We start from the raw sequence: 14,959 nt of genomic DNA on the forward strand, positions 1-14,959 counted from the left end.
GTTATTCCACCTGGAAAAACTCAAAAATATAAATTTTTACAGTTTTAGAAAAAAAAATTGTTAAGTTTCACCTTCCCTGATCTTTAGATTTTTTTCTTTTTAAATCACAAAAATAGTGGTAGCTTCAAAACGAGCCCACAAAGTTGGCGACATAAGTAGAGTGGTAAGTGAAAGTTGAGTGGTGGCGCACCGCACTAGGTTTTAAGTGAGAATTAACTTGGACAATATGCAGAAAATCGTATAACATAAAAAAATGTAATAATTCAACTTCCCTTATGAATCAATTATAATTTGACGATTTGATCATCTGTATCTTCCAAAGCCTATCATAATGACGACATAAATATTCTAGACTCATACGCATTTTTAGGGTGAACTCGAATGAAAATTAAATATGTCAGTATTTTTTACGTTTCGTCCCAACCGAAATACTGAATCCAGCACCTCTCAACTAATGTTGGTTAATGGTGGGCTGTAAGATATATGTTTCTCGGCTGGAACAAGACAGAAGAGGATCGAAATATAGCGGTACCTCAAGGGGAACGAAACGGTAAAACGAAAATGGTGATACGGCTCATCTCTAATCATGAAGTGATATGCTCCCTGTATTGTTAATACAACGAATATGGTTTGAGGTATTAATGTATTATAACAATACTCATCTACAACAACTGTTACTTTTACGTAAATTTTATGGTTAATATTAGATAATAAAACCATGCTAACATCCTAATTCACAAAATAAGTAAGAACTACTCTAAAAAGAAGCTGAATAAGAGATCTCCCATGATAACTTTCACTAAAATTAAAAGAAAGTGCGTTCGAGGGGTGTTGTATGAGGCCTTATATAAGGTTTTTTGTAGTAAAATTTGCTTATTTATGTACTTTAGTGCTAATTTATGATGTGATTCAATGTATACAATTTAAATATACATTTATGAATAATAAATAAAAACTGCGTTGTATTAATCAACAAATTTTTATAGGCGAGTGAATTAAAAATATAAATAATAATCATAAGTAAACCAGAATTTAAACAAACTTGCTGTTATTTGTTAAAACTTTCTTTACCAATTTAATTTCTATGAATTATTTTTAATATACTCGTAAAAAAGGATTTCTTTATCTGAAGGAATTTAAGATTGAGAAAATAAAGAAGGGCATCGCAAGGTTGACATTGAGTTGAGTATTGTAGTTACGGGTGACTTCTGTGAGCAGGCCAAATAGATCTTTCAAATATGGCTGGATTTCCCGCTCACGTGGAGGTCACTGTATTCATAATTATACAATAGTTCACTTACCATTTTATTAAAGTAATACAATATATTGATATTCATATTTAAATATTCTTAAATTAAATTTTTTTTTCATCTCAATCATGCGTAAATATTAGGCAAAGTTATTTATAGAATTAAAATATATTATCTATAAATTGATATTTTTGAGAACTACAATAATAGAATTTCAACAGTAACTAATAATTAAAACAGATATTTTTATTTGTAAATTTAATTTAATGATAGAGAATTATCAGATATTGCTAAGCGTTGATACATTTATAATATTCGATAATGCAACCATTCATTTAAGTAATGGCGTTTGCACTCAGAGATGGTTGTTCGTTTACTGATTTGGCTCTTATTACAAAGACGTGATTATTTTTGTATTAAATTGCTGTAGTAGTGTTTAATATTTTTAGGTTTAACCTATGTGTGGAATCTAGAGACTTATATTTTTTCGAGTACGTGTTATTGTAGTCTAAAGACAACAATGTTCAACGATCTCATCTCTCAGTCAAAACATATAATATTCAAGCTTGCTTACGCCGTTTTAACTGATTAAGTTTTATAACAGTACCCGGTATCATCTTAATTTGTGATATAATTTTAGGAAATTGTGATAAATGTGTCTTTTTGTTAGTGTAAGTGAGGAGAAACCTCTGTAGCCCAGTGGCACAGTTATTGATGGTAGGTATTGTTTGTGTAGTTATCATTGTTTCACAACGTTACCTTATATGAGTGAAGGGCTTTTTTTAAAGCTTATAAAAATGATTTAGTCTAATTTTTTTTTTTACCTTGAGTTTGTACTGATGTTAATCCACATGTCTTTAATTCAGAGTTTTCCTCTATCAAAATGATGCAAGTAAAGTATTCATTAACACCTTAAAATAACCGTTTTTTTGGAATTTAATTTCACCTTTAACCATTTTGAATAATATTTTAATCATCCTTAAAAGTTGACCAAATGACTCATTAATGTAGTTTCGTAATTCAATTTTAGTTAGATATTTAAAATGCTTAAATGCATAGGATCTTCTTATTTTAAAGAATGAAAGCCAAAAAAGTAAGAATCTATTTAGAGAACTATAATAGTTTATTTGATAAACAGCTGTAGTTACTTTTAAACTCTAATATTACCTTTCATCGTCAGTTTTAAGTTATAACAAAGTGATTTTATGATGAGGATTTTGTTAATGTTTTAAATATTCAATGGAGGAGCTTTAATATCCAATTGAGTGATTTGGTTTGTTTTGATAAATGTAATATTTGTGTTCTTATTCATGTCATTAGATGATTTCAAGAACTGCATAAGTGAACCTAATATCATGGCTGACACTAGAAGGCGTGTAAAATTGTATGCTTTGAATGCTGATCGTCAGTGGGATGATCGCGGGACTGGCCATGTATCTTCGAGTTACGTAGAGAGGCTTAAGGGGATATCACTTTTAGTTAGAGCAGAATTAGATGGTATACCTCAGTGAATTATTTTATGACTTAGTTGTGGTATTTTTGTATGTACTGCTATTTATCAAGATTGAAATTTCTGTTTAATAGGTTCATTATTATTAGAATCGAAGATCCTACCAGATACTGCGTATCAGAAACAACAGGTATTTTTAATTTTACGTTATATTTTTAGTGATATTGTTTAACTATATTAGAGATTGAATTTTATTCTGTTATGATTTTTATTTATTGTTGTTGGGTGTTATACACTTATTATTAAAAAAAAAAAAATTAATTTTTCTGAAGATTTTTTTTATTTAATACCTTTTTTGAATAAGTAATCCTTATTAAAATTGTAATTGTTTGTTTTAGTGTGTTATTATTGATTATAATTTTTAAAAAATGATACGTTGTCAAAATTTGTTTCTTATCAGTTGATTGTATTGTAGGTTTGAGAAGTATGTTTGTGTTTATAGTTGTTTGTTTATTTACTTTAGCCTGAATACTAATGGCTGCTACTGCATATTAGTTTTTACATTATCCATTCATTTTGGATTGATCTATATTTTATTTTTTTATCAATTATTCATTTTTCAGGATACTTTAATAGTTTGGTCAGAGGGCGATAATTTTGACCTTGCTCTGAGTTTTCAAGAAAAAGCAGGCTGCGATGAGATTTGGGAAAAAATATGTCAGGTAAATTATACCTTTAATCAAATTATTAATGTGTTCTTACTTATCTTGAAATTTCCAACTGATTATAAGTTGATAATATTGTCATAAATTGAAGAGAAAGTTACTATGAAATTATTTAATCCATACCAAATATAGTGTAATTTAATTGTGATTTATAAGAATCCATAAGAAGTTATATCTGTTGGAAAATAATTATAAAATTTTCATTGATTTATTTTGTAGTTATTTAGTAGTTTATGAGATAGTGTTGTACTGTTTTACAAGCATTTGTACTGTTATAGAAGCATTTAGTGAGAAGGTTCGTATGATTATACTTGACTTGCCAAATTTCTGAAATCATTTAGTGAATTAACATTATAATCTTAAAATTGAATTAGTTATTGATGTAGTTCATTAGACTTCAACTTGAAATTTAAATTTGTTTGCTAGTAAATATAGAATAACTTGCTTTTATGATCTGATAATATTTATTATTTTTTATAAACCTTTATCAAATTTCTATGTGTCTATGTATTTATAAAAATTAATTTTACATGTTGGATTCTTTAATTGAAATAGATTATGTTTTTAAATTGAGATTTAAATGGATTAATAAATCTTTTGAAAATAAATTATTTGTTTTTCAATTACATTGAAGTCAAATACAGTTATATTCCAACAACCTTTGAAAATTAATGCCAAATATTTTTTTTTTTTCAATTTTCATGATTTGTTTCCAAATTGCATGCAAAGACATCATGACTTTGATTGTGAATGTAGGAGAGTTTTATATTGAAGATTATGATTTAATAATTGCACGAATGAATCCAGTTTCAAGGAGATTACTTTTTGTAAATTTATTTATTTTTTTCATTATAGGTTCAAGGAAAAGATCCGTCAGTTGAAATAACACAGGATATCGTAGAAGAATCTGAAGATGAAAGGTTTGATGATATGTCCGATACTGCCCCTCCAATCGAACTCCCACCTTGTGAGCTTAGTCGCCTAGAAGAAATAAATGAGGTAATTTTTCGTTTTATTTAGTTAAGTTACCATTCATCATTCATCAATCTTACTTATTGAGTATACTGAAAGTTATATTTAATTGAAATGGGTTACTGGAACTTTTGCTGTAGAAATGGTGTTTTATTATTAAGACATTTGAATGCATATATTTGTACCTTTTTTTTTTTTTTTTTTTTTTTAAAGAATAGATTTGGTAGTTATGTGATAATACAGCTCGTCTTTTATTTTTTTATTACCTCTCATGGTCAACTCATCATCATTAGAAAAATACTTATCTATTAGTTAAAACAATTTTTTATTAAAAATTATAGAAATGAAGAATAAATACTTGTATAGAAAAGCTGTTTTTATCACTTAGTACATCTTTTTTTTCTTCCTTATGAAGCTATAATTAATATTGATAAAGGTATGAATTCTACATGAAGTATTTGATTTAGTTGAATATGAATCAATTAAATTACAATATATATTTTTTATTATCGGTTTAATAACAGTTATCTTTCATATCTGCTTGTATGGTCTATTTATTTTTGAATGGTCTTGTGGGTTTTATTAAGTATTTATATTTTATAATATTCATATATTGCAAACATTGTATGAATTTACACAATTCCTATTTTTCTTTCTATCCTATTTTTAAATAGATCAGAATGTGTTAATATTTTGTTATACATTTCTATGCCTGTTGATTTCCTGTCGTACCACTTAAAATATCAATTTTTGAGGGCAAAATATATTGGTAGAAAGATATAATAGTTAGTTATAGATAGTTGCTGATAATAATTTTTCATAGACGTCATTCGTTTCTGAACAAGTATTACTTGTTATTAATACTTATCAAAATCAATTATATTATTAATAATTAATGTATTGCCTATTCTCATTGATCAGTATTTACTCTTATTTTCATAATGTGACAGCAATATCTAACATTCCTTTTGATAAAAATTGATATATATTTAATTGATAAATAATTGATGAAATTGTGGGTGATTTGAGATTACGCAGGTTATTTTTTCTTTTCATGTCAAGTTGCTTGATCTTGATCTTATATACTTCAATATGTATTTTTTAATTTCACAACTGATACTTCTAATTGTAGATTATGTTTTGAATTATTTTTTGTCATTATTATTGGGTTTTGAGGTGGCATAAAATATTTGCTGAAATAGCGATCCTCTGTTAAATATGCTTTTGCTAGTACTCTCTTTATACGAGCCTTCGTTTATTCATAGAAATTGAAATTCTCTAATTTTTTTTAAGATTATCTTTTTCTCTATGGACTTCTTTAGATGAGTGAAAATTGTTGAAATGGAATCCAAGTCTAGAATAATATCGAAGATCAGTAAACAAAGTTGTGGGAGCGCGGGTAGCCCTGGGGTAAGGCACATGACTACTAACTCCAAGGACCCTATTTCGAATCTGGCTGAGCAGAAAATTGTTTTATTTTTCATCAGCTTGCATTTATTTTTTTTTAATGAGAAAAGTTGATAAAAGTTCCTTCCTATTATATGATAGATCTAATCACAAATAGGCTATAACCATTTAATCACTATAAATTGAACTTCTATCTTCTTCTATGGTAGTTTCAAATAAGAGGAGAAGATGGTCAGGGGGTTACATTTAAATAATTAAAATGATCCTAATACGTAAACCAACTCAAGACCAAATTACTTCTTACAGGCCTATTAGCCTTTCGAAAATATTTTTAAAATTATTCTTAAAGCGGCTCTATCCTTTCTGAGATGGAAATGTAAGTCCTGTTTTGGCAAAGCAATTTGGCACTCTACAATACAACAATGTCATTGGGTAGTTGATGCTGTTTATTAAGGAAGGTATATTGCACCGTAGCAGCTTTTGTAGGCATTGCTTAGGTCTTTAGTAAGGTGTGGCATGATAGTCTCCTTAGCAATCTTTAATGAATTCTACTGCTTACCTGTTATTTTATTATAATGTCATATCTAGAGGATAAATTTTTCCTTGTTAATTAGGTTGGAAAACATTCTGCCTATTGCATAGATAGTATATGAGCAATTTAGGTCCAGTTCTATACTCTATGTACACTATCAACATTCCAAAAACAGCAGACATCGTTTGCATCTTATGCAGACAAAACTTTAGTACTTTCAACAGATGCTAACTTCACCACAGCTTCTCACAACATACAAAATCATTTAAAAACAATTAAATCACAAAATTGTATTGATAAATTTCCTACAAAAATCAAATGAAATTACCTTTAGACTTATATTTCAAGACTGCCTTTGTTATACTTGACAGACACACTACCACAAGAAGAATTAAGTACCTCTGGATCAGAGATCCCGCTACATTAGGACAAAGACTACGCTAGGAGGGCCTTAATTGGAAGGCTTATTCATTCCCGTCTCCGTATTAATTCTGAGCTGTGGTTTTCTAATGAAGGACAAACTTACCTTCTATACTAAATATATATCATTTGGAAAATTTCAAAAATAAATTATAATCATTTACTAATAATCTTGTTGATACTAATAATGCTCGTATTTTTAAAGTTAGGAATAAATGAGGAAGTGAGATAAGGCTCATTAATAGGTCGTAAAATATAAATGTTTACGTTTCTTTTTAACTTCTCTTTGTATCTTGCATCACTTCCCCCTCTATATTTGCTTCCTTACTGAAATAATGCACAGTTAAAAGGATCCTGGAACAGTCTTCAGAATGTTACTAACATGTGTGAGAAGGGATATCTGTGAATTTTTATTTTATTTACTAGATGAGAACGAAAATGCTATGGGCACTAAAGTAAAGCAAAGGCTCTGCTTGATTATTCCCTTATGATGGGTGGGGTGTCCAAGGGAATAGTAAGTTGAGGAGGCATGATCCAGTCTGTTGGTATTCTGCATAAATTGTGTATGCGGTTTGGTTAAAACACCCTTCATAGGCTAGAGTGTTTCCTTTGCACAAAACTTCTTCTAACGAAAGAGAAAAAACCCCTCCATTGTGGGCCTTGGATGAATTTGATATAAAACCATATTGAAGCTCTTGGTCAACTTATTAAAGGGTTTGCTGTATCACCATCAATTTCTTCTGAAGTTTACGTCATAGTTGGTCAGTGTCACAATGATCTTGGTCTCTTTAGGATTTGGCTCATTGACTTCTTGTTTGAGGAACAAAGAAACATTTGCCAATGTTAGGCTGAGGAAGACCCTTTCTTCACTGACAAAGTGACCTCTGATGGAACTTGGACCCACTATTACACTCCAGAGAACTAGCAAAGAATGATGGAAAATTGGAGATAGTTGAAACATGTTGTTCTTTTGGGAAAGTTCTTGCAGTGATAGAGTTCCAGAAGTGTTCTTTTGCTGGATTTTCTTCTCAGAGAGAGAAAATTGATTGCACTCTCCTGGATGAAGCCGAATTTTCTAATCAGAACAAAAATCGGCAACAATTCATCAGGCACGTCTTGCTACATGAAAAGTTCTGGCCCCATGACACGAATAGCTAATCAAACCTAGGCTGACCGGGATGGAAGTATTGCCATAAGAGACAAGCAAATTTATAAAGCAATAGTTTGTTATATATTGTATTGAAAAGATCTTTAAGGCTTAATACTGTTTTCTGTTTCCTCTTAGTGTTTTTATATCAGTAAATAAATGTACTTAATCAGGTTTACAGCTTTTGCAGAATGAAAATTAGAGCTGTGGTTCTTACACACTTTGTGTAAAATTTAAAATAAAAATGTTTACATTTCTTTCTCAATTTTTGTTAAAAATGATTTTTTTTTTGCTGACTAAAAACCTCAAATTCACTTTTAGCAACTTTGAAATTATTCAATTTTCAATTCGTAAGAAAAAAACTTTATTTTTATTTCTAGGAAACAGAGCATTTTCTAGACAATTAACATCAAAGACAAGTGCATAAAATAAATTTCATATTTACTATTTGCCAGTGTTTTAATATGAACCTAAAGAAATAGGCTTAAAATTGTTTGCTACCTTAACATCAACAAAAGAAATTCCTGATGTTAAGAACTCTCTTTTATTAGAAAAAGTGACGTCAAACATTTTGCGATCTGTACTCTGAAAAATAGGTTATATTGTTAGTGAATTGGTGTTAAAATTAGACCAATTTCTTAAAAATTATTTCATTGCTCTTCCTAAATTTAAATGATTATTCTTTTTAATTAAATTGTATGCAGTTTATTATAAATTTTAAATTTATGTTACAGCTTATTGGTAGCTGTTTAACTTCACCGATGAGAAAAGAAAAGCTTGCTACTGCCCTAGAAACCGACGGTTACATTAAGAAACTTCTCAATCTATTTCACATGTGTGAAGATCTTGAAAATATTGAAGGACTCCATTTCTTGTACGATATTTTCAAGAACATATTTCTTCTGAACAAGAATGCTCTCTTTGAAGTTATGTTTGCTGGTAAGATTCTTCTATTTTGTAAATTTCAATTTAAGTATAATACTTTGGTATTCAGTTATTTGAAGCCCTATTTAGTTTAAGGTTGGGCTTGTTTATTATTTTTATGATATTGGAGGGGGTCACTAAAATAGGAAATAAACTAAATGAGAACTTGCATAGAATAGTGTAGTAGATCGTTTCAACCTTGTTTTGGAAATTTATAATTAAGGTTATTAGTTAACTTGACCGTATGTATGATGATTGTAGAAAATGGTCTGGGTGGAGGTCAAGAAAGGTAAAAAATCAGTAGAAAAATTGTTTATTAGTAATCGACGTTTCGTCCCACATTGCAAGGATTCATCAAGGTTAAAGGAGAACAAAATATAAACATTATAAGTCATGATAAGGCTATAAGAATATACATAGGAAGTTGTAAAAAAAGATGATATATATAATAATGGTGAATTTAGTAAACTAAAAAATTTGTATAAATATATATGAGTAGAATATAAACTAAAAACAAGTACAATAATGTCTGGTAGAATAGCATATGTACTACTGGTGTAATGAATAGTAAAATAACAACAAATATTGTACAATTAAATGAAAGAAAGAATGAGGAAGAAAATGGTGCTAAAAATCAAAGGGGTAGATTAATATAGCTAATTGGATAAATAAAGGTTAGTAAAATAGAAGTACTCATGTTCAGCTGCTGAGTCCTAGGCAAGAAGTGAGGGTAAGGATGAGGGTGGGAGTAGCTGTGAGCAGCGGGAGTATTTTAACGGAAATTTGAAGTTCTACGAAGCTTTGATATTGAATTTATTTATTTAAGGAAGACTAATAATACAAGCTGCCTCAATTAAGGGCGATGTATGTGCATATATATACTGGAGAAAATAATGAATGAAAATATAATATAATAGATCAAATAGAAAGATAATAATAATAAAGGAATATTTCAGCTGTAAAAATTAGAAAAACAATATGATAATGATTAAGTAATTACAAAATATCATGTACACAAGATAAAGAAAAAAAAATTATTCCATTTTAACATGCATTAACACTTGTATACAATAAAGCCATCCATATCTTATAGAAATGACTTAGTTTTGGTTATTTTCTCCAATCTATTCTATTCAGATTGTACCAGTGACAATTTTGGGTACTTCTTATAAATTAAATTATTTAAAATAAAATAACAAAAACAAACTTGTTTATGGAAACATAACTAATTTTTATTTATTTCTCATCAAAAATCTTTTATTTCTACTAAAATTTAAAAAAAAAAAAACATATCTTTTTCTTTAATTTGAGTGCACCATATGAATTCTGCTAAATAAGATGCTGGAAAATTTCAATTTGTCTCTCTTTATCTTTTATTTTCCATTTAATTGATTCCCATAATCTTTTGAGTTTGTTTGTATTTGCTTAAAGCCTTGGGATGAACAAAGCGATATTTATGCTTTACAATTTGATGTTTGCTGCCCATTGTGTATAAATTCATGTATCCTTTCCATGAACCTGATAAAACTAAACTTCTCAATGTAGATTCTTATCTGTGTTTCACTAATTTTCAAAACCATTCATTGGTTTCTCAGCCAATCTCTCTGAAAACCTGTTGTTGAGGAAGGACAGGATTGGTCCTAAGTTATGCTTTCTTCACATAAATAAACTTTTGTGTATTTCCACAAATTTACTGTCTCCCCCAATACCCCAATAGTTTGACATTAGTTCATTATTGACTAAATTATGAATAATTATTGAAAATTTCTCGATTTATTTAATACTAAAGTATAAATTTGGTTCAGACTCTGGTAGACAGCAAAATTCCCTGATTTGCAAATTGACACCCTTATGACTTCTAACCCTTTAATATGTATAAATTTTTAAAAAAAATTTAAATGTTTGAGATTTACTTATGTGGTGTTTCTAATCACAGTCAGATGACAAACTATTGTTTTATTTACAATATGATGTTTTATAATATTTTAACATAATCTATTGAAATCATTATATTTATTATTATTATAGATGACACGATATTTGATGTTGTTGGTTGTCTGGAATACGACCCTTCGTCAGCACCTAAGCGACATCGACATTACCTAAGAACAATGTCCAAGTGAGTTAAATTTTTAATATTGTAATAATTTAATAATTATTTAAAATTAAATAAAAAGAATTTTGATCGTTTTTAAACTAAATTCAATTATAAAGGAGATAGCTAGGGTTTAAATTTAAAAACTTTAATACTAAATAGATAATAGAATTTTATTTAAATTTATAATATAAAAGACTCTTAATCTCAGGGCGGGTTGCTAGGCAATCAGAAACAGGCACTTATTATAATTACACTTAATTAAATTTATGTCTATTTTACACATGTATATATTATTAGGTATAACAAAAACTAACCAAGTTATATACTCTTCTTTTGATGATTTTTGGTATCTTCTTTTCTATAATGCTATGTCCTAACATCAAAAATGGCTTCCCTTCTTTCTATTAAAAGCTATGTCTCTCTCACAACAATGGCTTCCAAACTTTTCCGCTTCCAGCCGACGGACGTCTTCTCACCAGGCAATCCAAACTAAGAGTCCTTTTCTTCTTGATTGTCTTCCTTTTTCAAACTGTCCACTCTTGCTGGACAGAAATTGATGAGGACATCTTGGAAACACCATTTCACATGCGCGCCCAAACCACGAATGAATCTAAAAGCTAAAACCTGCCTCGATGTTCCATGTAAACATCGATTGTCGCACAACAGTTAGGGATTTTTGCAAATGATTTACTTTATGAATATTATTCTTTAGCACTATTTCTTGAATTCTATTTTTTCTTAAATTTACTGTATTTTCAATTATGATGGGAAGAGTTAAAATAGTTTTTATGATATTTGAATCTGCTCAACATGGCCTTGATTCAACGGACTTGTTGACTGAAAAATACGTACCGCCATCTTGGTTTTGTTTTGAATCACAAATTTATTATGGACAATGAAAATTAGTTAGCTTGCTTTTTGGATAAACAAAACAAATGAACAATATTAAAATGATACATAAAATAAAACATATTAAAACCCCTTTATACATCAAAATATACTATTTACTAAAAAAGAGCATATTACAATATATGTTACTTATTATGTTTGTAAAGCTAATTTAGTTGTTGGAGGTTATTTATAATTTTACTTTCTAGTTTCATGTATAATATACAACAAATTTATTAATTTTATTTAAACATGATTTTTTTTTTCCAGATTTAAAGAGGTGATACCAATTACAAATCAAGAACTACTATCTAAAATACACCAGACTTACAGAGTCCAATATATACAAGATGTTGTTTTACCAACGCCTTCTGTCTTTGAGGACAATATGCTCTCAACTCTCTCTAGTTTTATATTTTTTAACAAGGTTGAAATTGTTACCCTTATTCAGGTAAATTATTAGTTTTGTGTTATAATAATTATTATTATTATCTAAACTTATTTTTGATAAATTTAATCGCTATGAGATTAGGGAATTATATTAAATTGAACTTCTGCTGAAGGGAAGGGGTATTTTCCTATATACATAAGACATGTTATCTTTATGATGACTAATAATCAATTTTATTTGACTGGTTTATTCAGAATATAAATTTATTATATTGCTCACTGCACCCTTATATCCACATTTCTCAAAAGAGGGGTCCACAGTATCCCGACGGTTTGTGGACAGTGGATGACTCAGGGATGTCATTAGAAAATTATTTTTGCAAATATGATAAATTATATAAAAAATATTTGTCAAGCAGTGGTTTAATAATTGGAATCACATTGACACACTCTGCATTACTACTTGATGTCTGAGGTAGGAAGAAAGGTCTAAGTTTGAAAATATTTCAAGAATATCAAAAATATACATTCCCAAAGGGATTTATTCTCTTCTCTCTTTTTATTATTATATATATATTTTTTTTTATGTTTTAGGGGGAGGGATAAATAAATCCTTGAATTGAACATATGTTCAAATTAGAATTTTTTGTTTTGCATCTTCTTACTGCCATACCTCTTGTGGTGTATGGTAGACTGTGATAGATTTCTAATTTTAAAGTAATAAAACACTGCTCTTTTGGAACTTTTTATCTTCTAAATCATTGTTTTTACAATTTCATGGCCATTTTCTTTCCACCGATTTCTTAATAAAATCTAAAAATTAGATTTTAAAACTTTTTTTATTTTTCTAAACTTTTCTGCTTATTAATATGAGAGTGCATGAGAAGAAATAGATTTTCTGGAGAAGATTTTGATAGCCTTTTTTGAATCATTATTAATTGCCGCTAAAGAAATAAGAGAGCAAGTCAGATCTACCTGCAAAAATGGCTGCTGTTCCAAAGATACAAAAAAAATCATTTTTGAGTTCTGTTATTACATTATACTTATATTGTTTGTTATTTATTTTATCAAGTGGTTCAGTTTTTACCTAGACAAGACTAGGAATACTACAGTAATTATCAAAATAAAGATTGAAGTATTTGAGATCCATGCTACCAGAAGTTTATTTTATTCCAGAATAACCTGGCATTTTAGCTCATTTTTCATTTAGAACTCCATCTACTTAAAACTACCTACATCACTAAAAACCTTTATTTGAAGGAGAGCAAATTCTCTAAAATATGTGCCCTAATAGACATCTGTACATCTAATAGTTCTTGAATTCAATTATTTCATAACACAAAGAAATAAACATATAGTGAATTTATTTTAGCAAAGTCATGAAAACTAATTATGAACTACTTTATAGTACATTTAACAAGGTTTAATTTGAGCATTCTGTATGTCTAATAGATTTAATTTTTCATTTACAAAAATTTTGATTGAATAACTAGAAATCAACATTTTGTGAATTTATTTTGTCATATCATAAAAACTACTACTCCTATGAAGATAAATATCAAACTATTTTATAATATATTAAACTAGCTTTAATTTGAGTGTTAATAGACATCTGTGCCTCTAATTTCATTTATTCTGTCCTGGAATACAATTTTTCATTTACCAAAAGTTTTGTCTGAACAATTAAAAATCAACATCTTGTTAATTTTTTTTTTTTGAATTATCATGAAAACTACTATTCCTAGGAAGGTAATCATTATAAACTATTTTGAGAGAGAAATACTTTATTCATCTATGCTGCCTAAATACATCAGGTTGCTATCTCACACAGCATACTTATCAATCCGTAATCGGACATATATATATTACACATACATGGTACAACAAGATATAAAGAAAACAATTTTTTTTCCTACAGTTTCTTTTTACAATCAATTTCGGTCTATACACCAAATACAAATGTTTCAATTCATTCCTTTTTTCTTTTCCATTTCTGCTCCTCCAATTTCACTATTTCACAATTTTTTAATTCACCCGATCAACAAATTCACCCTCCTACATCCTCTTCAGTGACCTGCTAAACAAATTCACTATTAGACGGCAATGTGAGATCAGACCATCATTTATAGTCACAGCAGTAAATCAGTTTACCAAAAACAAACAAATAGATGCATTTTATGAGAATAAAACTAACACATAGATTCAAAGGAAAATGTAATAAAAAGCCGGTTACATGAAACACTTGAATGGATAAATAAGTTCAAAAAAAACAACAAAAAAATAATAGTACTAATAAAATAAAATAATATAATGAATAAATAAGTTAAAACACACAAATAGAGAGGTCAACATATTAAAATAAATAAATAAAACAATGAATAATCTCCGAGCTAATTCCCATGCAGGTGATGGTGTATGGTCCCTAGGGAGTCCAAAATAATATTTTCCGCCAAGATCGCAGTATCCCCAATGCTAACACCTAGGCCTTCTAAGAAGCTCCTTGTTCTATCTGGTATTGTTCCGCGAGATTGAAACCAGAGGCCTCTCACGGTGAACTCTCTCTCCGAAGGTCTCGCGGAATTTTTCCTTAAGGAAGGGACGCATTTTTCATATACCAGGGCATTCAAAAAGTCCTGTCGTTTTTCGTTTGTTCGTTGTTTATTTTGATTCTAGAGTGTTTGCTAATTAATTCCGTTCAATACAACTTTTATCCATGTAAACACAAATGTTTATAATTTATGAATAGGAGGCTAAGG

At 28.8% G+C, this 14,959-nt stretch overlaps 1 protein-coding gene across 2 annotated transcripts in view; it reads left to right on the forward strand.

Annotated features, from left to right (window-relative positions):
* The first annotated feature begins 1,590 nt into the window (after window positions 1–1,590).
* LOC106688110 (serine/threonine-protein phosphatase 4 regulatory subunit 3) overlaps window positions 1,591–14,959 on the forward strand; it is a 17,102-nt gene continuing 3,733 nt past the window's right edge. For both annotated transcript variants that reach the window (XM_067049403.1, XM_067049404.1), the window contains exons 1-8: window positions 1,591–1,967; window positions 2,571–2,747; window positions 2,835–2,890; window positions 3,324–3,422; window positions 4,281–4,424; window positions 8,638–8,842; window positions 10,856–10,946; window positions 12,084–12,264. In XM_067049403.1, coding sequence (XP_066905504.1) covers window positions 2,606–2,747; window positions 2,835–2,890; window positions 3,324–3,422; window positions 4,281–4,424; window positions 8,638–8,842; window positions 10,856–10,946; window positions 12,084–12,264 — 918 coding nt within the window. In that variant the 5' untranslated portion in view covers window positions 1,591–1,967; window positions 2,571–2,605. The remainder of the gene's footprint in view (window positions 1,968–2,570; window positions 2,748–2,834; window positions 2,891–3,323; window positions 3,423–4,280; window positions 4,425–8,637; window positions 8,843–10,855; window positions 10,947–12,083; window positions 12,265–14,959) is intronic.

Source organism: Halyomorpha halys, unplaced genomic scaffold, assembly GCF_000696795.3.
Source record: "Halyomorpha halys isolate HHAL.00 unplaced genomic scaffold, Hhal_1.1 Scaffold1054.1, whole genome shotgun sequence".
In the NCBI taxonomy this organism is placed as follows: Eukaryota; Metazoa; Arthropoda; class Insecta; order Hemiptera; family Pentatomidae; genus Halyomorpha; species Halyomorpha halys.